Consider the following 24,432-nt stretch of genomic DNA (forward strand, 5'->3'; position numbering starts at 1 on the left):
CCATTGTCGTAAAGTCGAGCACCGCTTTTCTGGAGATGCTGGATCCAGTAAAGACATGCGTACTGGACTTCAGGAGGAAGACTTTGTTCAACTCGGCTTCTCTCGACATTGGCTACAAGCATGCCGGGGGCATCTACACAACAGATATCTTGCTTAAGTGATGTTGACATAAGCCGTATACAGCTGTCGGTTAATACTTGATAGGCTTGCTTCTCGTCTACCCAGAACTCTGGGTCTTTGCACCTGGCCTTGTTGAGGAGATAGTCCCGAAACGAAGGGTGATGTAGACGGAGTGGGTAGATGTCACCCTTCGGGATGTCTAGAATCGCATAAAGATCCTTCAGGATCCGATCAATCTTTTGCTTCGTGACATTGAGCAGCTTGCCAAGCGAGCTGGCAGAGAGTGGAGAGAAAAGAAGCGCAATACTTCCAAGAATCTGTCGTAGAGTGCCATACAACTCTTCCTTCTCTTTTGCTGAGTAACCTGGACGAATAGTCTTCTTTAGGACAGTAGTGTAGAGCTCATTGAGGTGCTCTTCTGGTGCAGTAGTAGACGTGCTACCTTCTAGCAGAGTTTGTACTCTTTCTTCTGCGAATAGGCCTTCTTGAATGAATCGACAAGCAGTTGCGGCCCATATGAATAATCCACCTGCAATCTGGATCAGGAGTTTGATAGTCTCTTCGCCTGGCCAGCAGGAACCTAGAGAGTGTTCCTGTCCAATGAGAGTAAGATTGTACTTAAAGTAAACAGAGATATCGTGATCTACGATCGATGGAGATATATTGTGGAGTACAAAGTCCTGGTGTTTACCATCTGGTATTTGAACGAAGCCGTTTCGGATCGGAACTTCAGGCCGGCTCGTCAGGAAGACTCGTAATCGAACCGTCTCTAACGATCGAGCTTCGGCCAAGAGATGTAGGATGATCCGGATGTCATTATCATTGTCGCACTCATCGAGTGCATCGACGACAAGGACGTACGCGGATTGGTTACCATTTTCGTTCAGCTTCGACAGCGGGCGTAGGACGAGTTGCTGCCACTGATCACGAAGAGAGTGGCTCGCAATGTCGCGGCGCTCTTTGAGAGCGTCGCATATATGTTGGCCAAGAGACGGTATGCTGATCGCTAGCTGCCACGCAATGCTCGTGACGAACTTGCCTGCATGACCGACGTCTCTACCGCCGCGCTCGAAGAAGAAGCTGGCTCCAAGGCGCTTCTGCTTAAAATATATCCGAGCGACAGTGCGCGTAATCGTCGACTTCCCTGTGCCGGCCAAGCCATTCAGCCAGAAGATGCAGCGCTCGTCTCGGCTATCAGCCCAGCTGTAGATCTCTTGAAGGAGGTCAACGCGGGTATCGGGAAGGCAGGTCACGTCATGTTGTCGCTGGTATGCGTTGAACGGCGCGTCCTCTGCGGTAGGGAGGGATTTAAGCACATCGTTCAAGTCTAGATTTCCAGTCAGCTTCTTGCTGCTTCGAGGCCATAACCAGCTAAGCACACTCACTTTCGCTGCTCCCAAAGTACACAGATCCATGGACAGTGCCAGCAACAACCTGCGAATTCTGGCTGGTGGACACACCGCTAATGCGTTGAGAGCTGCCTGACATGAGCTGGAGTAGAGACGCTAAGTTTTGCTAGCTGCCGGCTGTTGCTCTCTTCTGGCGTGTATTGCCGTATATGTGAACATGTGCATGCGAACACCTGGGAGCGAGTTTATATCTGTACCCAGATGAGGTTCATCCTCAACTAACGAATGCATTCGCCAGGCTCGCCAATCAATACTCCTGCCTTGCCGCTGTCCACTGCTGGAGAGCAGCTGTCGGCTGCAAAGTAGGGCGGAGCTAACGCCAAGACCATTCGTCGACACAGTGTCGAAAGCGAGCATCTCAACTGCCTTTCCATTCCCCTTTCAACTCGCCGCTTTCGCCAGAGGAGGAATTGGGACCAACGTCTGGCCGAGCTGATTCCAAAGACGTAGCTTCCATCTCTGCAATACTCTGTAACCATATTGTATCACGGCTGGCAACTACTGTTTCTGACCATGGCGTGGTACTACCTCTCCTCTTACAAGGCCTCGACTCGAGACCAGCTTGCATGATGTTGGTCACTCGTGCCAATTTCAAGGGCTGTGACCACGTTCACTCCCAAGCAATACGCGATTATTCTCTACCCATACAGGTATCACCAGTAATACTAGAACGGCAGAGGGATGCAGGTGGTATTGTTGGTCCAGAAATATCCCATGAGGAGATATCATCCCCTCAGAGCAGTCCAGCGCTTACTGGGCTATTTTTGTTCCCACCCAAAGGGTATATAAGTGAGGTATAGTCTCCTATTGCGATGATAAGAGGTTCTTTTCCTCCCATAAATGTTGGCGATATGAAGCTTTCAGCAATTCTTTCGTTACTCTAGCCCGTCAGGTCCTTTCTACAGAGTCGTATTTCTGCGATAGAGATGGTGTTCCTACAATCCCTATTAATGCCAATATTGCTGCCCGCATCGATGCAACAAGATTCTTTGTGCCGCTATTCGAATGCAATGGCAATAACATTCGATCATTGCCTCTCAAAGTCCAAGCAGGCCGTAAGAGTGAAAACGCTTTACAAGACTTTGTCCATTCTGATGGATAGCTTAGAATTACTCTTCTCCGGCCCTCCAGTCCCTCTAGCCGCAAGCTCGCTTCAAATATTTGGCCTCGCAGACCAACGTGGTGACCCTACCTCCCAGCAGGCGCAGAAAATACAATCTGCCTTCCTCAACCCTCGATGTCGGGTTGAGTCTAAGGGAGTCACTGGAATGTTCAACGACACTATTATTCTGCAAGAAGGCGAAATTACACCTCTCTATAGTCTATCTTGCACAGCAGAGAGCCGATAAGGGGGAAAGAGCGGAGTTTGACAGTTTTTTTTAGAGGCGATGGCATTGCCGCTTGCTGTATTCTACCTATGCAATTTTCTGGTACCGACCATAATGATGAGAGGGTTGAACACCGGCGTTCTCCTCGAAGAAATGAAAAGACTCACCCACCACTCACCACCATGGGAGGATGGCCAGCGTCGTCTCCCCCATAGTTTTAGCACTTATCATACCGTTTGTGCCTCTGCTTGCTCTCGGCCCTTGCTCGTCATGGACAACAACAATCTCCTTGCGTTGAACCGCTTTACAGAGAAGGTAGAAGGCCTTAGATTGGTGGTGGAAGCTAACGCACCAACAATGGACCACGGATAGTGACGTAGCATCCTAAGAGATCACTATTTGAGGCAAATCGTACTCTATGTAACTGATGCCTGGGGAACCAAAAGAGTGAAAGGCTGATGCTTGTTGATCCTCTAAGCGGATGATTCGGATTTAGATTCTCGATCGTTGGCTCTACAGTTTCTATACAAAGCCAAGCGATATTGGCTTCAGGTTTTATAACTCCAGGGATTCTCGGCGTCCGGCCCTCTTCTTAGGGTAAATTTTACACCTAATCTCAGTAATAAGTGCACTACAGTAGGTAGTGGTAGTAGTAGTAATTTAATTGACACCTTCCTCTTCAGCATATGGAAGCTACCGCTACTATGGCTGTCACTACGTAAATATTATACTCTGAGCCAGTATATACACAGCATTCATACCTCTCTGAGGCCTATGCTCCGTCCTTGATGTGCCGTTTGTGAGTCGCTTCGAAGAAGTTGGAAATATACTAGAGAAATATGACAGGAAATCAGGGAGCAATATAAGAAGACATGAACACGTTCAGAAGAAAAGAAACCTGTCACCGTCTCCGTCCTGGTCCAGTTCTGCGATCATTTTGCTGTTGTTCGTTGAAATGTCTTCCTATTATGGACTGGATTGAAGATATCGTAGCCCCGGGCCAAAGCGGCAAAGAGCGTACTACCTTACGGTCCACCTTGCGCGTCGACGTTGGCGCCCTTGCCGAGCAGCAGCTCGACGATATCCTTATTGCCCCCGGACGAAGCGGCCTGTAGCGCGTTGCCGTAGGTTCCACCTTGCGCGTTCACGTCGGCGCCCTTGCCGAGCAGCAGCTCGACGATATCCATCGCCATTACAGCTTGGCATGTATGCAGCGTAGAGACTCGCTCAACTCCGTCGTGGGGCTCCGCGCACAGTCATCGCTAGACGCCTTACCATCTACAGCCTCGATGTTAGCAGGCACTATCAGTGCTGGCGATGCGGTGCCAGCCGCAATATCTTCGTGCCCAGGAGCACGATCGCGTTCCAGGATTCCATTTTCCGTGTCCTCCTGGTGCGCTGGGCTTGCAACCCGTTGAACGCAATCAGATCGGTCCGTGGAAATCGTCCCTTGAGACATCGAAAAGAGCTCTTGCAGGGTAGGGAGATCATCTCCGTCGCTGCCGCTGCTCTCGTCGTCTTCCGCACCGCCGCTGGTCCCTTGAGCGGCTTGATTAATGTTCTGCGTAGACGCCCGTGCGGCCGCTGCTGAATCTTCTCCAGTCAGCACAACCAGCCTATCACTGAAACGAACCGATAAACTCACAATGGCCCCGGACCGGACTGGCTGTAGCTGGCTGGCGCGCAGGGCAATCTTCTCCGTCACTGTCGTCTCTCAGATCCACAATTTCTATGCTACCGAAGCGAACCCGGCGGCTCTTGGTAGGGCACCGGCCTTGCCCGCGAGCTGTTGAGGTCTGCGAACTGGAAGCTGTAGGAACGGCGCTCCGTGACGGCTGGTAAGGGATGAACATGGCCATAGTAGCGATTACCGTAGATGATAAAAAGTGTAAAGATGGTGTACAAATGCCCGGTAAAGGATAAGGGGGGATTGAATTGAGAATTGCAAGAGGATAGAAATAGTGGCTGCTTAAGTACTCGGGGCCGCTGCGGTGCAAGACGCTCTGCACTCGCTATCCTATCGCCACGGCTCGACCGCTCTTCTACTTGCATGCGCAACCATCGCATCAACCCCTGATTTTGCCTCGCCGCCCTTGCCGCCAGTCCACGATTTGCAAGAGGATATGCATCCTGCACCCAAGGCATGAATATACCATCCTGTCCTGGTTAGCGTGCCATTAGTGATATTGCTTGGAGGGTGCGTCCAAAAATAGTGGAAGATGAAGCTGTAACATAGATTGACGTCAATGCGGTCTGCTTGATATCTTTCGTTTCCTTCCCCCTTTCAGTCCGCGACCAGTGGCGGCCAGATATGATATGCGACGACGCTCTCGCCCCTATGCACACGCCAAAGGTTGGAAGAGAAATTTATCCTTCCAAAATTCCATCGTCGCTGGATCCGAGATCGTACGCAAGCTGCTTGACTCAAAGATAAGGGGCTGCCTCTGTCTAGGAGAGCGCGTGGTTGCGAGGAGGAGTGCAATGACTGGGTTGGAGGCAATCTCGATGGCCGTGCTGGGCCGCCAACCTCGAGCAGCCAGGGGCATCGGTCGTCAGTGGACCATCGTCGGGCGGGCAGATTCAGCTGCTCACGTCCGGATGACCGTGGAAATTCTAGTTCGCGAGACCACATGCAATGTCAACCGAGCAATTGGATCCACAGGCTTTCAAGTTCGCATGGATGAGTTGGCGTGCTGAAGCTGGAACAGCCACACCGCAAAACCCTCCATTCGTCAAGATGACTCACCGTCATCGTCACCGTCGGTGTTACCGATGTCACCTGGTTCGGCCTCACCGGATGCTTTGAGCACTGTCATGTGGACTGCGACTCGAAACTCTTACGTACGAATAGCAGGTTGCAAGCGAGCGAGCGTGGCGCCTCCAATGCCAAGGTTCCAAGCCAAAGACAGACTGGGGCATTGACGTCCACATCCAGCTGCCTATTTGATCCCGGAACGCCCATGCCGGTGTCTGTATGAAACCGCAGTTAATTCAAATGGGCTGAAGGGATCGGGCGATCACGATCATCATTATGCAATCATAATCATGCGATGCACGGCGTGGTGTGGCCGAGCGCTAAGCTTAGCCGGTTCGAGAAGGGGCGTCTCCAGTTATAGATAATGCAGTATTATTGCAGACGCGGTCTGAGGCGAAGTCGACGAGGAAGGCCGGAAAAGTCGGGGTGCGATGGTGCACGCATGATCCATAAAGTAATGAGAAGGAGATATGGAGGGCGGTGGGTGACCGTAGTCCATGGCCAATGCTCAGGTCCTTGGAAAGGGATGGATCTGGCAGTTCAAGCCCATTAAGTTCGAAGTTCGAAAAGCTGTGCAACGCAGAAGCGATGGGTCTTAGGAGACGGGGACGCTGAGGAATGAGTGCTCTCTGGAGCCTGTTAGTTCTGCTACATTGCGGCGAGGAGCTCTGATAGACTGGGAAGAAACTCAACATGAAAGGTGGAACGGAAGCTCACCACCCAGGAGGCGCTACGAGAGGGGAGCGAGCCGTCAAGCATGGAATGGAAAAAGAGGGGGAGAGATCTCGCCCAAGGCGCAGCGCGGGTCAGCAGGGGATTCAGCCGTGCAAATGGTGCGTGCAAGGGGTCGACCGGTGGGCAATGCAAAATTGAGACGCTGCGAGACAAGAGAAAAAGGGGAAACCGAAGGGTGGAGGAAGAGGTGATTCAGATTTAAGAGGGATAGACGGTGGTATTTATGTTCTGATGGTTTGAAGGTTTGAAAACGGAAAAGAGCGCGATACCTGATAGAGTGGCGCTAAACTAGAAACGGAAGTTCGGTAGCTCACAGATTACGGAGTACGTAAATCCAAACCACTGCAGCCAAGGATTGCACCGCCACGATCCCAGGGCGTTGGGGCTTCCAGGGCTTGGCAATCGAACGCAGGGGTGGCTGATGCACCATCAGGACTGGATCGACTGACCAAGAACATCTGCTGCATTATTGGAGCTCTATCATCCGTAGCCCATCCCTCTTATCAAAAGCCGGCTCCAGCATCTTCCCACACGCCACCCTCTCAAACCGCCTCCCCCTCTCCCGAACCAGCAATACATGCAGCGTCCTCCCCCTGTACTTTCCTCCCACTTCCCGGGATAACGGATACGTAAGCCCATAGCTCGCTCGTAGATCATACTCGCCGTCATCCACCCCGAGAGATACGATGGCATGCCGTTGTAAATCCTCGGAGGGGAATATTCCCGGGAGGCAGCACCCGAAGAAGACACCGCAGGAGTAGCCGGAGGCGTCGACGGAGAAGGTCTGGTAACTCGCCTCGGTCGCGTCGTCGGTTCCTAAGGCACATACCGTTGGGGTACAGAACATACCGATGCTCCTGAACGAAAGGACTGCACACCGCTGTGCTTCCGCCCAGTTACTCCTCTCCGGTTCATGCACCCAGATTTCCATCGAACAAGGCAGCCTAAACCGTACCGTGCTTGAAAAGTCCTTGGTCATGCCTCGCACCACCGACGGATACGTGACCGCCCCAGCCCATCCCGCCCAGCACCAGGACGGATAGACAGCGTTCCCATACCGATCGAGTCGTCGCTCGCAGCCGTGTTTAGGACCCCAGAGAAGGGAGCTGGCGAGGACGGCGGACGGCATGCCGTAGAGGAAGCGGGAGGCGCAGACTTTGGAGAGCATGGAGGAGAGGCCGAGGAAAGCGCGTAGGATGTCGTAGTCGTAGGTGAGGTGGCGGGCGGTGTACATCTCCACGAGATCTTGGTATAAGGGGAGGAGCTCAGCCCAGGTAAGACTAGGACCGCGGAGCTTGAGGCCAGGGCTGGGGTCGAGATCAATAGGGTTGTGATGTCCTTTAGTCATGGCTGCGACGTTGTAGCACCCGTCAATCTCTCCCTCACCGGCTTCTAGCAGCGAGCGCAGACTGGTTGGTCCAATGCTTAGCGAGAAGTCCATGCTCAACGAATCCGTGCTAGGTGAAAGCTCGGAAGTCAGATCGGTCGAAATAGAATGACGGCCAATATCAAGATCCAGCGCTTTGGAAGCGGAGACCCTGGGATCCGCCGATGACTGTGAAATCAGACTGTCATGGGGGGTGTGCTGGTGAAGCGGCCCTCTTGACCCTCTCCTTCCCGCTCCTGGAATCTCACGAAGCAATGCAGCAGTGTCGACATCTCCACTGTCGACAATGCGAGCGAGATCGCTCACTCGCTTTCCTACCAGCACACCACCGCGCGTGCCAGGTCGAATCATCCCACTCATATCTTCCCATCGGTCGTCATAAATCCCCTCCATCGGCACTTGCAGCATTTGCCACGAGACCGGAATCCCGCTCTTCGTGCGTTTAAACTCGCCGTGCCGAGATGCCTTGGATTCCGCACAGAAATCGGTCTGGCACTGGAAGAGGACTTGTTGGGATGTGATGTATAGGATTCGGGAGGAGAGCATCCGCTCTTGGAGAGTCCAGGCGCGGGTCTCGAAGTTAGAATCGAGGAGGTGGGTGTCGACGTAGTCGGGCGGCTCGGATACGAAGGTACGGCCGTTGAATTTGGCGGACTTGTAGATCGGAAGTCTGGAGAAGGGTTGGATCCCGGGTAGGGAAGAGTCTGCATTCTTGCCATCGACCGCGATGATGGTAAGGTATGAGTGTGAGTAGACCTTATCCATCTGGTGGATATCATGGTGCTTCTCGTGAGAATCCTGGATAATACACAGCGAGTCCACCCATAAATACTGTTCTCCAATGGATCTCATCAACGCGATGACATCTCGTAATACTTTTGAAAGCTGGTGGTTTAAAAGCGAGGATTCGGTTTGCAATTCCTCGAAATTCGAAATTTTGGTTTCGAATTGCTTGACTCCGCCCCAGACATAGCTGAGAGCAAAATATCGTTCGTTTGAGGACCGACGAACGAGGCAGTGCCGTTGGACATCAATAAGGGTCAGGGGAATGGGATTCCGAATTTCTTGTTTTTCGTTGTGCTCTGTGTCGCATCTTTCTAACCATCTCTTGATCAGTCCAACATCGATGTTGGAATCGTCATAAAGCTTAATACCCGTTTCATGTTCTCCCAACTAGCTAGCAATTAGTCCTGACTTTAATATAATTAACAACAACTTTAACGGTACTCACTGGACGAATCTTGCCAATATTTCTCGATCCATTCCACACATATGCCTGGTTACCCCTGAATTTCAGGGTGATTGGGATCGGGTCATACTCCTCGCATCCCGGCATTCGAAAGTTCGGGAGCCGGTGCAAGATCAGCGTACACAGTGAACAGGGCAGTGTCGACTCCTCATATTTCCGGTATTCAAAAGTTGTATGAAACTCTTGGGCTGGAGCCGAGTCCGGGTTCCAGAAATCGATGCGTTGACATTTTTCGCAAAGTCGAGGTCGCTCGGATCGCCAAGATATCGCCTTCTTTAGCCACTTCCGGCCCGGAACTCTTGGTTTATATATCCGCCGAGGTTGTGGATTAGTTGAATCAGGCATGATCTTCGACCGGAGATAATTTATAAGATTCGAAATCCCTTAACCGTTTTATCAGGATAAACTATATTCAAGTAATACAATATCGGGCAGACCGGTCACGGTCCGGGCTTCTAAGGAGGATAGTTATATACAGTATCTGACGTGGCAGATATGAGGCTGGGCTGTTGGGGAGATCGAACCATGGGAAGAAGGTAGAGAGAACCGACGGAATCGCCGTACTGACGATATCGGTTCGGTAGCATGTGTCGAACCATCCCAGAACTCGGACAGTTAACTCCAGGTGAGTTAGATAAATGATGCAACTCTATATTGTCTTCTAGCCAGGCAGTACGAGTAGTGAGGATAAAAGACGGTATAGAATAGTTATGGCCAACAGGAAGGCTGCGAGAACTCGAGAACTCGCGATATGCACTGCGCGCCGGATCTGTACCCTGACGAAGCAGCACTGCCATAGATGGTTGGCTTGGCAAGGGACCGATTGGACGACGCGGGGGATATGACCCTCTTGGACGATCTTGGTGATTCTTGGGATTGGTCTTCCGCAAAACGGACTGGAAATTAGTATGGACGCGCTCGGGGTAGTGCGTGAGGTGTCGTACCAATTGTAATATTACCGGTTATGAGGCATACCGGAAGTACACGAAGCGACTCCATGGCTTCATGAGTCCCCTCCTTCCTCCTTTCCTACCTTTATAAACCGCAAACCCATCCCCAAAGACACCGGGTACTCGGGCCACTCCATGGTGTCGATCTCCAGTGACGACAACCGAACCGCCAGCCCTACAACCTTACGATACTCGCTCAGCCTTGTCTCAAGAGGGCGGCACATATAATCGGCCGAAGACCCAAAACCGATCGCGCCCACCATGGACTACGCCGAACGCCTCAACGAAATCTCCACCAAATCCCACGAACTCTCCTCCCTCCCCACCTGCTCCTTCTCCATCCCCACCACCCTCCCCATCCCCGTCAACCTCCTCGATGTCACCCAAATCCATTCCTTCGACCCCCTCTACCCCGCCCTCCGCCGCGAAGCCCTCCGCCCCGACGGCATAGCGTTCGAGCGGCGAGCGCAGGCGAGCCAGCTACTGAAGCGGAATGGGATCCGGCAGAAGGACTTGCCGGAGTGGGAGTGGGTGCGGTTTGTGTGTATGAAGAGGGGGCAGCAGGAGGGGTGGATGGGGGAGTGGTGGGAGGTGAGGAGGGGTGTGAGGGGTGGGGAGGGGGAGAGGGCGGAGGGGGGGCCGAGGAGCTTGGTGGAGGGGCAATCGGGGTCGAGGAACTCGGTGGGGGGGTATGGGCATTTGTTATCGCCGATGACGGCTGCCGGCTCCGACGCTGCGAGACGGAGGTGGAGCGAGGGGGGTAATAGGAGGGATACTGCGATAGAGGAGCTGGTTCGCGGTGCGTCGTTGCTGGATATCAGCGAACACAATCATAATCTGGGCGTTGACAGACATGCTGCGGGGGGGACGCGGATAGAGGATGAGGAGCCACCGAGTTATGAGGAAGCGATGGAGATGGTGGGGAAACCGCCGGGGTATCTATTATGATGCTATGGAGTGGAGGTGGACGAGTGGGCGGTAATCGAGATGGGGGTTTGATACCACACGGCTTCGAATCGGCGATCATGGTCACCTATCTGTTGAAATGGATGTTGATGAGTTACGAAGGGATGAATGGCATGGGATAGCTGGCGTTTTGGAAGTTCAATTTGGTACGGAGATGTCGAATTACACTGCTTCATCACCAAGTCCATGTCCTACGCAGGGTGGATTAATTTGGATTACTGAGGATCATGTTATTATTAGTACATCTTCGAAACGTTTACCATCAACAGCGACAGCCAATCAATACAATAGGTACTAAAGGTATACTCTCGAACCCAAGGACCAGGGAAATGCGTATGACCAACTTTTGACCCAGCATGCCAAGGAACTTCGATCAAATAACATACTACAGGTTGTTAGCTCCCGCTCCTCATCCGACCCCTCGAAAACTTACTGGAATGAACAGTGCCGGCACCAGCTTCTCGTACTCCGTCCACGCCTCCCCGTACTTCAGCCGACACTTCACGATGTCCCGATGCGCGCGATGCGCGATCATGCACGCGAAGAACACCGGATAGAACCACGGGAATGGCGACGAAAAGCCCGTAACCAGTGCCCACGTGAGCGCGAAGAACAAGTCGCAGGAGTAATGGATTTTACGAGCGAGGCCGTCTGCATAGGGTTAGAATCCATCTGTAAAAAGCGGAAAGGGCCGATGGGACTTACACCAGCCGTCGGCAAGGATTCGATCGCCTTGCCCCGTCTCGATGACGCGCGGGTTTTTGACCTCTTTCCAGGGGAGCTGGGGGAACGATTTCCGCTCGACCTGGGTGCCGCGTTCGCGGGAGCGGAACATGTTCTTCTGGCTGTTGGTGGTGTCCCAAACCCAGTAGACAAAGACGTAGACGGCGGCGAGGAGGAGGAAGGCGGCGGTGCGGACGGTGGGGTCGGGGAAGAGCCGGTGGGAGAGATATTCGGAGGGGTGGTGGTAGGCGAGGTAGAGGTCGGCGTGGCAGTAGGATAGGGGGACGCCGGCCATGTTCCAGAAGATGAGCATGAAGCCCCATTTTTCGAAGTACATGTCCCTGGAGGTATTAGCAGGATAAATTTCCCTGACAGGATGTAGACTCACCAGGTCGTGATGATGAGTTCCTCCCCTTTGGCGCACGCATTCGCATATATCAAATGCGCCATGAGCAAGAACCCCGCCTCGCCGGAGACGTATCCATACTCTTCATACTGCTTCAAGCACAGCGCGGTAGAAGTGAGGAACAGCATATACCACGGCAACCGTACCTCCAAGAACATCTTGAAATCCAACAATCCGAACATGCGCGGATTTAACTCCGCCCCCATGAAGAAATCATAGATATGATTCCCCGTCATCCGATGCGTCTTCCCCCTTACGAACGTCGACACATACGCAATGACCGAAACGATGCACCCCGACAAGATCGCGACACTCATGATCGGCCCGAAATTCTCAATCAGTGTCGGCAACCTGAACAGTCCGGTGAAATGCAACGCAAGCGCCGCCACCACTGTCACATAGAAACTCGCCACCCCACTACAATAATACGGCAGCTGCCTTCCCCCCTCATGCTCCAACGGCTTCCCCTTCGCCCACACCCCCGGCATCCACAGATAACACACCCCCTCAAACACCAAAAACGTCCAATACATCACCCACGCATCCACGCTCGGATACGCATGCTCGTACGCCAGCGCCCCGATCCGCCCCGCGAACGCACCCCACCCCTCCCCCGCCGCCGGCCGCGGTACCCCTCCGCCATATGCGTATGCCCCGACGTACATGTAGTACATCAGCAGCGGGTAGCCGAGCATGATCGCGCTGACCCCGAGGGGGCCGCCGAATTCATAGCCGCCTTGCGCGGGGTCGATGGCTTCGGCGGCGGGGGCGCGGGTGGTAGGTTTGCGGAGTGCGCCGTTGGGGATGGTCGAGGGTTTGGTGGAGGCGGGTTTGGGGGGGAGGGGGGAGGGGGTTGTGGATTGGCGGGTGCGGCGGCGCGTGCCGGGGGTTTCGACGAAGTCCGGGGGGATGGATTTTCTGAGAAGGGGGATTAGTGATGGGATTGGGTGGACGGAGTAGGGGGTTGCTTACCGTGGGGTTTTGCCCGTTTGAGAGCGGGTTACGCGACCGGAGGACATAATGATGGACGGATGAGAGCTGACCCGGGTGCTGAGGTGAGTGGAGGGTACAGGTACGGAAACCAGCGAGATCGTCGAAAATAGATCTGCTTCGACGAGTTTCTGTTTAATGAGAGACGATAAGAAGAGAAAAATGGTTGGGTAAGCTAATGGCTTCCTTGGAGAACGTGACACATGAGAATATGATATAGGTGTCGTCAAGTTGGTGGAATCCGCGGGCTGGAGCTTCGTTTTGTTTTCGAGGAATTTCGCGATGGGGCACCATTGGCCAATCAGATTCGCTGGGGTGGTTCTCAGCACAGTACTAGCTACCACCTCCTCCCCCTATTTGTGGACTAGTGGCAACAGTGACCATGAACGAAACGTCAATGGTGATAGCCGATCTATGGATCGAAAAGACGTGTGTAAACATTGGATATTTATTCTAACAAAGAATCCTGTATTCAACCCAACACCCGCTACGTGATGCATATGCCCGCCCAAACTCGACGAGCACCGAACGGCTCTTCTCACTCCCCTCTCTTCACGCCCCCCTCCTCACACTCGTACTCATCAATGTAATCTTCTTCGCCTTCTTCTTCTTCCCCCCACCCGTACTCCGCGTCGGCGCACTTGCGCCCGCACTCGCGCCTCCACTCCCACTCCCACTCCCCTCCGCCTCCTCACTCACCCCCAACGCCGCCACCTCCCCCACCAACCCCTCATCCCCCAACAAATCCGTCTCCCACCCCTGCAACCACCCATCATCGCCCAACCCATCCTGCTCGCTCCCCCGCCATGGCTCGAGTGACGGCGACGTGCCCCGGACCGCCGGCGTGCCCCACACGGTGCGTGAGGCGTTCGGGCTGGTGGACGGGGAGGCGAGCTCGGCGAACGCGGAGCCCTGCGTGCGGCGGCCGGGGTATGGTGGGGAGGCGCTCCAGCCGCGTTGTGGGGTGCGGTCGGCGCCGGCGATATCAACGGCGGAGGAGGATTCGGGGTCGATGGAGGGGGGGAGTGGTTGGAAGTCCTCAGATGACAAGGAGGCACTGAGGCGTTTCCTCCGGGCGCCGGGGAAGCGGTTCTCGTCCTCCTCCTTCTCCGCGCGGATGCGGGCCTTCTCCTCACGGGCGTCCTTGTCGAGGTTGCGGCGGCGGCGAGCGGTGATGTCGGGGTGGAATTTGGCGAGGACGGCGGGGGGGACGAGGTCGGTCCAGTCGCATTCGAGGAAAGCGACTTCGCAGCCGTGGGGGAGGTGGGCGAGGTATTTGAAACGGCGGCGGAGGTCGTCGTCGATGACGTGGCCGGTGGAGACACGCTCAACGCGGGGGAGGATAGTGGCGGGGAAGGAGGCGTAGGGGCCGAAGGCTTCGCGGAGGATGCGGATATCGAGAGGGGTGAGGTAGTAGTGGAGAAGAGACTGGTAGAAGTAGTATTCTACCGGTTGGGAACGGTAGTCTTGTCTTGACCTGAAATGCGATTGGTGCTTGTTTCTCGGTCCGGATTTCGTCTCAGCGGTCGCTTTGACGTCGACTCCAGCAGGGTCGAACAACGAATCTGAAGTTGAAGTGGTTTCGGTAATTGATGTGGACTGAGATTGTGAAGTAAGAAGTCCCTCCGATAGGCTTTGACCGGATGATGTATCATGCTGGATGTTGTACATCTCGGGTGCTTCGCTTGAGCTCTCGTATTGGATCGGAACCTGCTTTGGCCGTGGTTTTTTCGGTTTGCTCGGCACATTCGGAGCATTTCCAATGCCCTTCATCTTCTCCTTAGTATCCTCAATCATGCGAATAGCACGCCTAACCCATTCCACATTTTCCTCGCCGAACATCAGCTCGTCTTCCTGCTCTTGGACCTTCAGCGCATCGATGTCAAAGTCCAGTTGCTGCACGATGTACTCTTCCGTGCCCTTCATCACCCGCGCGTAATCCATCACCTCTGCCGCAAAATGCCACGGCACATCGTCGTCCGTCGAGATCGACTCGGCCCCGTCGCGAGGAAGCGCCAACGCGGTGCCAGCCCGACGCTTCATCAGGCGGAGCATTACGTCCTGTCCCTCCCGAGGTGGTGGGCCTTCTTGACCGGTGTACCACCGAACCGCCCGCGTGTCCGACATGTAAATCGAATCGTGGCACAGCGGGCATTGGCGGGATCGCGGTTTCTTCCCGGGAAGGGGACGGGACTCCTCCTCGGAATGCATGTATCGAATAATGCAAGGCAAGCAAAAGATGTGGCCACATTGGGCGATCCGAGGTGCAACAGGTGTATCGAGACAAATCGGGCAGAACGACGTCTGCGATTCGGAGGAGACGATGATTTGGAGGACTTGGGACCAGTCCAGGTAGACGTCTGCGTCGAGGTTTTGCTGTCTGTAGTCGCCGCGAGGATCGACGACGAAGCGATAGTTGGAATGAACATATCTAAATCGTTAGGAAAGTCGGATGCTAGGTTGATATTCTTTCATACCTTGCTTTGTCTACAGCATGATAGCCCGATCCTGGGCCCCAAGTCGGATTGGCTCGATAGTTCCTTGGTCGACCAAGATGTCTATTGGATTCGTAGTCCGCTCGAGGCGGCATGGCAAATGTCATGAGATGTGTAATGGACGTCTGTCCCTTCCGGCCAGTCGCCGAACGGATAGCAGCCTGTCAATGGTCAACGCGGGTTCCCGAACCCCACCTCCAAATCCTGGAGTTCCACAAAGGAAAACTAACCGATTCAGCCATTGTATCCTCATCGATCGGAGCATTGACCCGTTTGGATCCTTTGTGCTGCTTCCGAAGTCCCTGACTGTTCCGCGGGGCCGTCGACGACCGCGACGACGAACCCGCTCCAAAGCTACCCGATCCACCCGCTCGTCGTTGTCCGGCGGTGTCCCCCGCCGAAACCGAGCTGGATTGCGACTGGGGGGTTGATATGGGGCTGGAAGTGGATGGACCTTTGGTAGATATGGCAGACGGAGGATTGGAAGTCATGCCGGAGGTGATGGGTACCGATAGGGAATCGGGGTTGGAGGGAACGGAACTGGGACACGGCGGGTGAATTGTGCGGGACCAGAACCGCCCGGGAAGTTGAGAGAGGGGTTAAAAGAATAGAGACAGGAAGTATCGCAGTTGAAGGAGGCATCGGGTCCCCCAAAGGGTGGACTTATTGAGGAGGAGTCACGTCAGACATGGAACAACATGGGAGGGGCAAAGAACAAAGCTTACGGTACCGCTATTGCTGTACAGTCAACCACCGCTATAACGATTACCGCTACAGCGATATTCGCGTTATAGCGATAAGATTCCCTGCACGGATTCTCAATCAATGCTGCCAAGAAAATTCGTTTTAGCGATATCCGCGTTATAACGATTGGATTCGCCTGTACGGATTCAATCGTTATAGCGAAGGTTGACTGTAGTATGAGTCTATGAGATGGAGATGAAGTCACGTGAGAGGGTCACTTTACTTTGGGTCGGGACTGATGATGTTGATCAACCGGATGTGGTATTACATGTCCGACTTAAATCCATATTCCGAAAGTTATGCCGGTATACTTTATCTCAACTATGAAAGCTGAAAGCCAATTAGCCAAATGATAATCTCGCCAGCATTTGTCTTCCATCTACTAATGGACTAATGCGTAGAGTACGGACTAATACGGAAGATGTCCAATGGTTGGTGATGAATAATGATGTCCAATTTGGGGTTGGTGCCTTACAGCCCCAGGCAGCCAATGGAATTTCCCGCCACGCCAGTCTTGGCTCTCCCTCTGCCAAAGATTCACATCGCCATCTCCATCTCATAAATCTGACTAAAGTGACACTACTAAACTTGCTCTGCTCCTTCGCCCTCTCCGACACCTACCACCCATCCTCCCATCCTCCCATCCTCCACGCAAGGGTTTTTCTCTATTCTCTTCTTTGACTTACTATTCACTGTTCTCTATTGTCTTCTCGTCCTGTCATGCTCTGCTCGTGTTGAGCAATGCATCCCTGGAACGCGTCACACCAATCGCCGCCTCGCCGTCTCCTATGACTTTCGTCCCCTTCTGTGGCCCAACCTTACCATAAATCCATACCATCTCTCCCCCTACCATCCTCCCCTACCCTTCGGTAGTGCTCGACACCATACTTGCCTCCCGGAACCCCCGCAATTCGCCCTGCTGTCGCATATCTGTACGGCTGGGTCAATTCGGGTCCCGTCGAATCGGAGCGGATAACGTTCGGAAGCTGCCTCACGCGCCGGAAAGCCAGGTCCGTCGTTGACTCTGCTTCCGGCGCGCGGGCAATCTCTGTCCTCCTTAATCATGCCGGGTCCACATCCTCCTCCCCATATGCCAATGCCGCGAAGGCAGCCGAATGAATACCATTACGGCATGCCGCCTCCGGCCCAGTCTCCTGTCCATGGGATGTATATGGGTTATCCGCCTCAACCCCCGTATCACGCGCATCCACATCCGCAGTCATACCCGCAGCACTGGCAATATGCTGCCTACCCCCAGCAATATCCGCCGCAACAGCATATGCGACCATATCACCATCAACCGCAGCAGCACATCGCACAACCGCTACCTCAACAGAATCCGATTGTGGTATCATCGCATCCTAATGGGCTGCCAGTAGCTCCGATTCCGCGTGCGGCGATGCAAACTCCTGTGGTTCAATCACCGATTCCACCGCCAGTGCCGTTGACACATGCGTTGCCACCGAAACCGCAGATGGTGTCCCCTCCCACTCCCGATGCCTCCGTTCCTATGTCCCCGAGACCTGTCTCCTCGCCGCAGGTTGTCACGATACCGACTGCTGCGCCGGCTTCAGCCACGCTCTATATGCCGAATTTCCCAAAAGTATGTGTCCCAGCCACAATCTAGGTCAGTTTTCTAACCTCATCAGCTACCGTGGTTGTCCGTCCCAGACCAGGATTTCCCAACCCGACCGTCAAGACGTCGACGTAGAAGGAATGTGGTGCAAGAGAGCGATAAATCCTTGCAACTCCCGGAACGACCATCGAACCAAACGGCGAAGCCCACAGTGGATCGGAGTGAATCGCAGACATCGACCGTGGTTGCGTCCGAATCTGCCACTCCCGCCACCTCCCAGGCTCCGTCTGAGGTCGATTCAACCAACCCGACTACGCCGTCCTCAACCGTTCCAACAGTGGCCACACCAAGAGCAGCACCTGCTGTCCCTGCCCACTCGCGTACCTCGACTCGGACCGCTATCCCCATCATTCCCGTCACCCCTGCCATCCCGAATATTCCCCAGAAGTCGCGGAAAGCATCCGAGGCGTCTCAGGCGCCGCAATTGTTGAGAGAGAAGCCCGATACCGCTTCGACGGTGGTGTCCACTCCCCCTTCCGAGTCAACCATCACAGAGTTGGCTTCACCCACCGAGCAAACCTCCGTGCCAGCTTCCGAAGCCAAGGCGGTTCCCAAATCATGGGCCGATCTTGTTCGCGCGAAATCTACCCCGTCGGCTGCAGCAGCCGTGCAACCCGCGACCAACGGCGCTCATCTCAACGGCATCTCGGCCGGCAATGCAGGCGCCCTTGGCGAGGTGTTGCGGTTGTATTCAGTTGATGCGGAGCACAAAATTCCTTTCCTTGAACCTCGCGGCCTTGTAAATACTGGTAACATGTGTTATATGAATTCGGTAAGTGACCCGTCTCACCAAGTGGCTGCTCAACTCTAACTCCTGCAGATTCTCCAAGTACTCCTCTACAGCACCCCGTTTTATGACTTCCTTGATCAGATTGGAAAGCGAGCATTGCATAGTTTTAAAAGTGATACACCTCTTCTCGATTCCATGTAAGTTGATTTCACGAGCCGTTGAAGACCCCTCTAATACTTTCAGGATCGAATTCATGAGGGAATTTAAGGTAATAGACTCGACTGTTTCAGCAAGCCAACTTCGGTTACGGCTGAAGGAGCATGAGTTTGAACAGTTCGGATCTGCATTCACTCCGGAATATGTATACGATGCCATCAAGCGTGTTCCACGGTTTTCATCCATGAAGGTAAGTTTGATACCCAACAGATACCGATGAATCATACTAACCCAACCAGCGGGGTCATCAGCAGGATGCGGAGGAGTTCCTAGGGTTCCTTTTGGATACGTTGCATGAGGAGTGCGCTCGAGTTATCTCCAACTCATCTCAAAAATCCACCCGATCGTCTTCCGTTTCTACTACCCAATCCCAACCCGACACGGACGAGAGCGACTGGTTAGAAGTTGGTCCCAAGCAAAAATCCTCCGTGACCCGCACCTCCGGGCCCGCCCTCGCCAACTCCCCCCCCACCCCAATCAGCAAGATCTTCAGCGGCCACCTCCGCTCGGAGCTCCGCGTCCACGGTCTCAAAACCTCCGTGACTCTCGAACCCTTCCAACCCCTCCAACTCGACATCCAAGCCCCCCACATCAACACCATCACCGACGCCCTCCGCGGCCTCACCAAACCCGAAACCCTCTCCGGCGACTGGGGCTCCCCCCGCGGCGTCCGCACCGCCACCAAACAAGTCTTCATCGAACACCTCCCCCCCGTCCTCCTCCTCCACCTCAAGCGCTTCAGCTTCGACCGCCCCGCCTCCTCCCCTACCGCCCCCTCCGACACCCACGGCGCCCGCAAGATCTGGAAATCCATCAAATACCCCCTCGACCTCGAGATTCCCCGCGAGGTACTTGCGCCGTCCCGTCGCGCCGCGCTCGGGGCTCGCGTCGGGAATACGGGGCTGCGGTACCAGCTCGTCAGTGTCGTGTACCACCACGGGAAACACGCTGGCGGGGGGCACTACACTGCCGACGTGCGCCGCCAGGATGGGAAGGACTGGGTGCGCATAGACGATACGGTGGTGCGGCGCATCACGGCGGAGGACGTGGTCGGCACGGATAGCGAGGAGCCGAGCGAGTCGGCGCAGAAGGGTGGGGCGAAAGGAAAGCATGACGAGGCTCAGCGCAGCGCGAACTTTTTCGAGCAGGGGATGTTACCGGAGGATGGAGGGGAGGGGGAGGAGAAGTGGGAGGATGTGCAGACGAATGGGGTGGGTGCGCAGGGGCAGACGCCGACGGGGATGCGGTGGGCGGAAAAGGTGAATGTGACGGGGCCGGGGGAGAGGCCGGGGGTGAAGGAAGGGAAGGTGGCGTATATCCTGTTTTATCAGCAGGTGAAAGATTAAGGTGGTTCGGGGGTGTGGCGGATTGGGGGATGGCGCTGTTGTGGTTGTAGGTTGGGTCGGTTCGGCTCGATGCGGCGTCTAGTTGGTGTTCGTGGTCTGTTGAACGGAACAGAACAGCGGCGCAGAAGATCGAGCAAGCAGGCGGGCAAGCAAGTAGGCGGGCAAGCAAGCAAACATATTTCACCCCGCCGCCCTCCCATCGCCGGGCGACGGCACCTATCGTTCGTACAGTCACTCGGTGGATGAGGGAGGTCGGTCGGTCATCTGCCGACGCCGCCGCCGCCGAGACAGAGAGAGCGAGAGAAGCGCGTTTATATAAAAGCATTAGTCACCATCCGAAATTCGAAAATTATATTCTGAATGGGTTGGTTTGGTGGGATTGAATGTCTCTTCGATCTGCTTGTCGCTTTGACACAGGGAAGTTGGAGGTGGAGGTGTGTTCAGCAACCACCTCCAGTCTGGGCTGGGTTCCAAAGTATTCAGCGCGTGGTCACAATCCGCATATCCAGATATCCATCTTGACGGTTCATGCACGCTTTCATTTGATTTCATTGCGTGCGGGCCTCAAGTGGCCCTTTCTGGCCGCAGCCACCCCGCTGTCCGCGGTCCATGTCAATCCGGCCCTCGTCAATCATGAGCTCATGGCAGTCAACTCCTTGTCTTCCACGGCCACGTTCCTGGCCTCCTCCAGCACCTCTTCGACGGCCTTTTCGACGGCCTCCTCAACGACCTCCTCCACGGTGTCTTCGACCGCCACCTTCCCCGCTACCTCCCCCCCGGCTATCTGCCACCGCTTCATCACCTCCGCCAAATCCTTCACCCCCTCGTTCTCCATCTCCGCCTTCAGAATCTCATCGCACCGCTTCCCAAACTCTTCGATCTCCTCCTCCCTCGACTATAAAAATTAGCTTAACCGCACAACTAAATCTTTAAATATATGTCCTCCTCATCTCGCTCATCATCCTACCGCGGTATCATTCAACGCCACCGCCACCGCCCCCCGGTGATGCCCGTTATACTGCCGGATAATCGTATTCGAGCTGAGTTCCCATAGTCGTGCGTAGTGGTCTGAGCACGCCGTCACGAGATAGGCGGAATCGGCGCTGAACGCGCAGTCCCACACCCACCGCTGGTGCCCGTGCAGCGTCGTCTCCAGCGGAAACGCCTCCGCGCTGTTCGTCGCGCCGTGCCGGGTGTCGCCGGGCGGCGGGTCAGGAGCGCCGGCCTGTACGGCGGGCGGGGTAGGGAGGGCGTTCTGGCGCTGGCCGGGGACAGTGCTGTGGGCGTAGGCTTGCTGGTCTTGGTTGGTAGGCAGGGGAGGCTCGGTGGGAGGTTGGTTAGCGGAGAGGTCAAGGTCGGTTGGGGGGTTGCCGCCCATGTCGGCGGGATCGGGGATGACGTCTTTGAAGGCTTCGGGGTTGACGGTCCAGATGCGGGCGGTGTGGTCGGCGGAACAGGTGGCGAGGTGTTTGACGTCGGGGGAGAGGAGGACGCGGGTGATGTAGGTGGAGTGGGCTTGGAAGCGGCAGATGGGGGTGACGGAGGCGGCTTCGGTGGATTGGTGCATGCGCCAGACGAAGACCCAGCCCTGAGGGGGTTAGTTGGTGAGATTAGGATTGACGGAGGGCGTACCTTGTTGTTGCCGGCGCAGAGAAGAGTGCCATCGGTAGCAACGGTCACGCTGGACATGGGGGTGTCGTCGGCTGGGATTAGTTGGTGTGTACACTTGTTCTCACTTAAGTCCCAGATGCGGACGCTTCCTTTCCGGTCACAGCCGATCAGCTCGCCTTGATTCGGGTGGATGACGACGTCGTTGACCGCGACGCCGTGGACGTAGTTGCGCTGGACACTTCCCGTTCGCGTATCCCAGATCTTGACCGTCCCATCTTCGGAGCTGGTCACCATCCATTTTCCTTCGCAATGGAAGGCGACGCCGGTGACGTTGCTGGTATGTCCTTCGAAGGTGAGAACGGCCGCGGGGTTGGACGACTTGATATCGTAGAGCTTGACTGTGTGATGCCCGGCCGCAGCAAGGTACCGCTTGTCGGGGCTGATACAGAGCCGGTTCACTTGGGAGTCGGGGTGGGGGATGGTGCGGGAACAGATGCCTGAGAGAGCCTCCCAGAAGCTATTGTGCCAGTTAGTCGCCGGTTCTACGAGTCTCCTAGGTCCAGCGCGGAGTGGCATTACCGGATGGTGTGGTCGTAACCAGCTGGAAACAAAGTTAGCCATGCTCTCACAGGAAGGCGGGTGGGATGACGTACCAGTACAGAGAATGACACTCATCTTGAGTGTATAGATGGAAAGTTCTAGGTGATATGCAATTGAACTCAGAAAAGATTGTATCGGCGGAGAGAAGAGAGGGTTTGTTTTTGAGGCTCCGGCCGCTTTTCAAGCTGTGTCGGCGTTCAGTCTTGCTGGTGTGCGCATTTACAGCTGTCGTTGCCTCGACACTGAAAGTGATATCAAACGCGCTTCGTAGCCTTGGATCGCTCGCGTTCGGCGTCGGCTTCGGCTTTCTGGGCGGCTTCCCACTCGATCGCGTATTGCCGCTCCCAATTTTCCCGTGTACCCCAAATAAGACGAGCAGTGCCCTCCCGTTTCATCGGTAAACAAATGACCAACGCTTGTTGGGTAAGGTCAATGGTCGTCGGAAGTTGGGCATGGTTATGGGGGTGCGGACGGTGGGAGGGTACAGGGTGCAGTGCCAGATATGAGGCTGTAAGGCGACGAGAATGTGTGCTGGTGTGGCAGCAGAGTGTAGCGGTATAGTTGCAGGGTGACGGGTTGTAGGGTGGTAGTTGTGGCGTTGTGGTGTTCGTCTTTAACTCTTTAGTTTTCCTTCCCTGGCGATCGGGTATCAGATTGCGGCGGCAGACATATCCGATCAGTAGCTTCCTTATAATGCACCGTCTAGGACAACAATACGTGCTTGCATTAGTCCCACATATCATACGGGGAAATAAATTATAAAGGTTTGATTGGTGGTACCTGATTTTCTGAACGGCTTAAATCTTAATACTCACCTTCCTTCCAAAAATGGTGGATTTGAACGTCGTTATCCGAGTATTTCCGCTTCATTACTTGAAACGCTCTGGTTTCATTACCGCAGTCCCTGAAAAACAGTCTGCCGTGCTGTCGAAACCTTCAGGTTCTATTTATTGCACAGCTCGTCATGTCAGGTCCGTACGCCTAACCCGCAGTACCTTCCCAGAACCTGGAGTCCGTTTTTTCACTTCCAACCCAGCTCTAGCTTTCACTCGTCGACCTTCAGAAGTTCCACCCTGAAGGTAGCCCTCCGCAGATTCGCGCAACGTTTTGTTGCGCAAGAAATATACGTATATACAGTATATAAGGGAAGCCCTGAAGACTCGGAAAATGATGCACACTGAACGGTGGCATTATTTGCATCTTAAACAACGCCCGATAACCGTCTCTCCGATCGACAACCAGTCCCAAATATCCCTCGTCGCCGTATCGTCCGAAGACGTCTCATCACCTTCCTGCCGCGTGACTGTGCAGGCAGATGTGTGTCCAGAAGGACAACTTAGTCCAGGAGAGTAAAACCCATACCCCGCCAGCCCTGCACGGGACCGGAAAACTCGCCATATCCAGGAGGGTAACACGCCGTCGAAGTTTCGAGCGATTGGGAGCTCGATGTGAAAGTACAAATCCTTCCCCAAGCAACGAAGTACAAACCAGGGTGCACGGCATAAGTTCCGTCGACACTCGGGGTAGCACGATTCGGTGCTGGAGTGAATACTGTCGTAAGAGGACCCAAGGGGGTTGATGATTCACGCCCCATCGCGAAAACTGGAGGAGGGATTTCCAGAACAAAATCCCCAGATATTATTGTCCAAATCCACCATCTGCGAAAACTACTTCCTTATGGAGTCCTCCACAGAGAAGTTAATGGGTCAGGAGTCAGGGGACGGTCGACGGAGATGTTTCGCGGGCATTGGTGATCCTCGGCAAATCTTTCCAAGATGTTTTGTTAACGAAGTCTATTCCGGATTCACCGTCAATCTCAACTAGTTAAGGGTAGCATGTTACTGTGGCAGTGCGCACCAAATAGACTGGACAACAGTTCACAACACTACAACATGATGCGTCCAACCCACGGGCCATAACATCAGCCTGTGGTTGGTCAACTCAGACAATTTGCAGCCGTTGAATGGATTCAGCAATGTTATTTGATGACTCGTTACGGAGTACTTCATCCAGTCCCCCTTTGCAGTGTCACTCCA

The 24,432-nt window shown here is 54.6% G+C and overlaps 10 protein-coding genes across 10 annotated transcripts; 2 read left to right on the forward strand and 8 right to left on the reverse strand.

Moving 5' to 3' along the window:
• P152DRAFT_140156 (uncharacterized protein) lies at window positions 1-1,641 on the reverse strand (the record flags this gene model as incomplete). Its single annotated transcript, XM_033673845.1, has 1 exon — window positions 1-1,641. A coding segment is annotated over exon 1 (1,535 nt), but the record flags the coding sequence as incomplete, so codon positions are not given.
• Window positions 1,642-3,882: 2,241 nt separating this feature from the next.
• On the reverse strand, window positions 3,883-4,044 carry P152DRAFT_401955 (uncharacterized protein; the record flags this gene model as incomplete). Its single annotated transcript, XM_033676633.1, has 1 exon — window positions 3,883-4,044. The coding sequence occupies one exon, from the start codon at window positions 4,042-4,044 to the stop codon at window positions 3,883-3,885; it is 162 nt and encodes a 53-aa protein (XP_033531747.1).
• Window positions 3,883-4,944, reverse strand: P152DRAFT_493427 (uncharacterized protein). Its single transcript, XM_033682199.1, has 2 exons — window positions 4,503-4,944; window positions 3,883-4,450 (listed from the first exon to the last, which is right to left on the reverse strand). Exons 1-2 carry the CDS (start codon window positions 4,714-4,716, stop codon window positions 4,050-4,052), a joined length of 615 nt encoding a protein of 204 aa, XP_033531748.1. The 5' UTR covers window positions 4,717-4,944; the 3' UTR covers window positions 3,883-4,049.
• Window positions 4,945-6,560: 1,616 nt separating this feature from the next.
• On the reverse strand, window positions 6,561-9,509 carry P152DRAFT_140167 (HET-domain-containing protein). The gene is made up of 2 exons (XM_033673846.1): window positions 8,966-9,509; window positions 6,561-8,907 (listed from the first exon to the last, which is right to left on the reverse strand). The coding sequence occupies exons 1-2, from the start codon at window positions 9,326-9,328 to the stop codon at window positions 6,814-6,816; spliced, it is 2,457 nt and encodes an 818-aa protein (XP_033531749.1). The 5' UTR covers window positions 9,329-9,509; the 3' UTR covers window positions 6,561-6,813.
• A 685-nt stretch (window positions 9,510-10,194) lies between these two features.
• Window positions 10,195-11,314, forward strand: P152DRAFT_493435 (uncharacterized protein; the record flags this gene model as incomplete). Its single annotated transcript, XM_033682200.1, has 1 exon — window positions 10,195-11,314. The coding sequence occupies one exon, from the start codon at window positions 10,195-10,197 to the stop codon at window positions 10,879-10,881; it is 687 nt and encodes a 228-aa protein (XP_033531750.1). The 3' UTR covers window positions 10,882-11,314.
• P152DRAFT_484185 (Delta(24(24(1)))-sterol reductase) lies at window positions 11,273-13,239 on the reverse strand (the record flags this gene model as incomplete). Its single annotated transcript, XM_033681989.1, has 5 exons — window positions 13,001-13,239; window positions 12,011-12,946; window positions 11,605-11,963; window positions 11,333-11,550; window positions 11,273-11,284 (listed from the first exon to the last, which is right to left on the reverse strand). The coding sequence occupies exons 1-5, from the start codon at window positions 13,045-13,047 to the stop codon at window positions 11,273-11,275; spliced, it is 1,572 nt and encodes a 523-aa protein (XP_033531751.1). The 5' UTR covers window positions 13,048-13,239.
• Window positions 13,240-13,570: 331 nt separating this feature from the next.
• P152DRAFT_402057 (uncharacterized protein) lies at window positions 13,571-16,004 on the reverse strand (the record flags this gene model as incomplete). Its single annotated transcript, XM_033676636.1, has 3 exons — window positions 13,571-15,449; window positions 15,496-15,674; window positions 15,744-16,004. 3 exons carry the CDS (start codon window positions 16,002-16,004, stop codon window positions 13,571-13,573), a joined length of 2,319 nt encoding a protein of 772 aa, XP_033531752.1.
• Window positions 16,005-17,129: 1,125 nt separating this feature from the next.
• On the forward strand, window positions 17,130-20,377 carry P152DRAFT_140374 (cysteine proteinase). Its single transcript, XM_033673848.1, has 5 exons — window positions 17,130-17,860; window positions 17,907-18,665; window positions 18,714-18,820; window positions 18,867-19,029; window positions 19,079-20,377. Exons 1-5 carry the CDS (start codon window positions 17,321-17,323, stop codon window positions 20,183-20,185), a joined length of 2,676 nt encoding a protein of 891 aa, XP_033531753.1. The 5' UTR covers window positions 17,130-17,320; the 3' UTR covers window positions 20,186-20,377.
• Window positions 20,378-21,143: 766 nt separating this feature from the next.
• P152DRAFT_402115 (WD-repeat protein-like protein pop3) lies at window positions 21,144-22,471 on the reverse strand (the record flags this gene model as incomplete). Its single annotated transcript, XM_033676638.1, has 5 exons — window positions 21,144-21,440; window positions 21,585-21,773; window positions 21,818-22,313; window positions 22,376-22,397; window positions 22,450-22,471. 5 exons carry the CDS (start codon window positions 22,469-22,471, stop codon window positions 21,144-21,146), a joined length of 1,026 nt encoding a protein of 341 aa, XP_033531754.1.
• A 66-nt stretch (window positions 22,472-22,537) lies between these two features.
• P152DRAFT_140413 (uncharacterized protein) lies at window positions 22,538-23,425 on the reverse strand. The gene has a single exon (XM_033673849.1). The coding sequence runs from the start codon at window positions 23,137-23,139 to the stop codon at window positions 22,651-22,653; it is 489 nt and encodes a 162-aa protein (XP_033531755.1). The 5' UTR covers window positions 23,140-23,425; the 3' UTR covers window positions 22,538-22,650.
• Between the last annotated feature and the right edge of the window lie 1,007 nt (window positions 23,426-24,432).

This window comes from Eremomyces bilateralis (genome assembly GCF_010015585.1).
Source record: "Eremomyces bilateralis CBS 781.70 unplaced genomic scaffold P152scaffold_20, whole genome shotgun sequence".
Taxonomy (NCBI): domain Eukaryota; kingdom Fungi; phylum Ascomycota; class Dothideomycetes; order Eremomycetales; family Eremomycetaceae; genus Eremomyces; species Eremomyces bilateralis.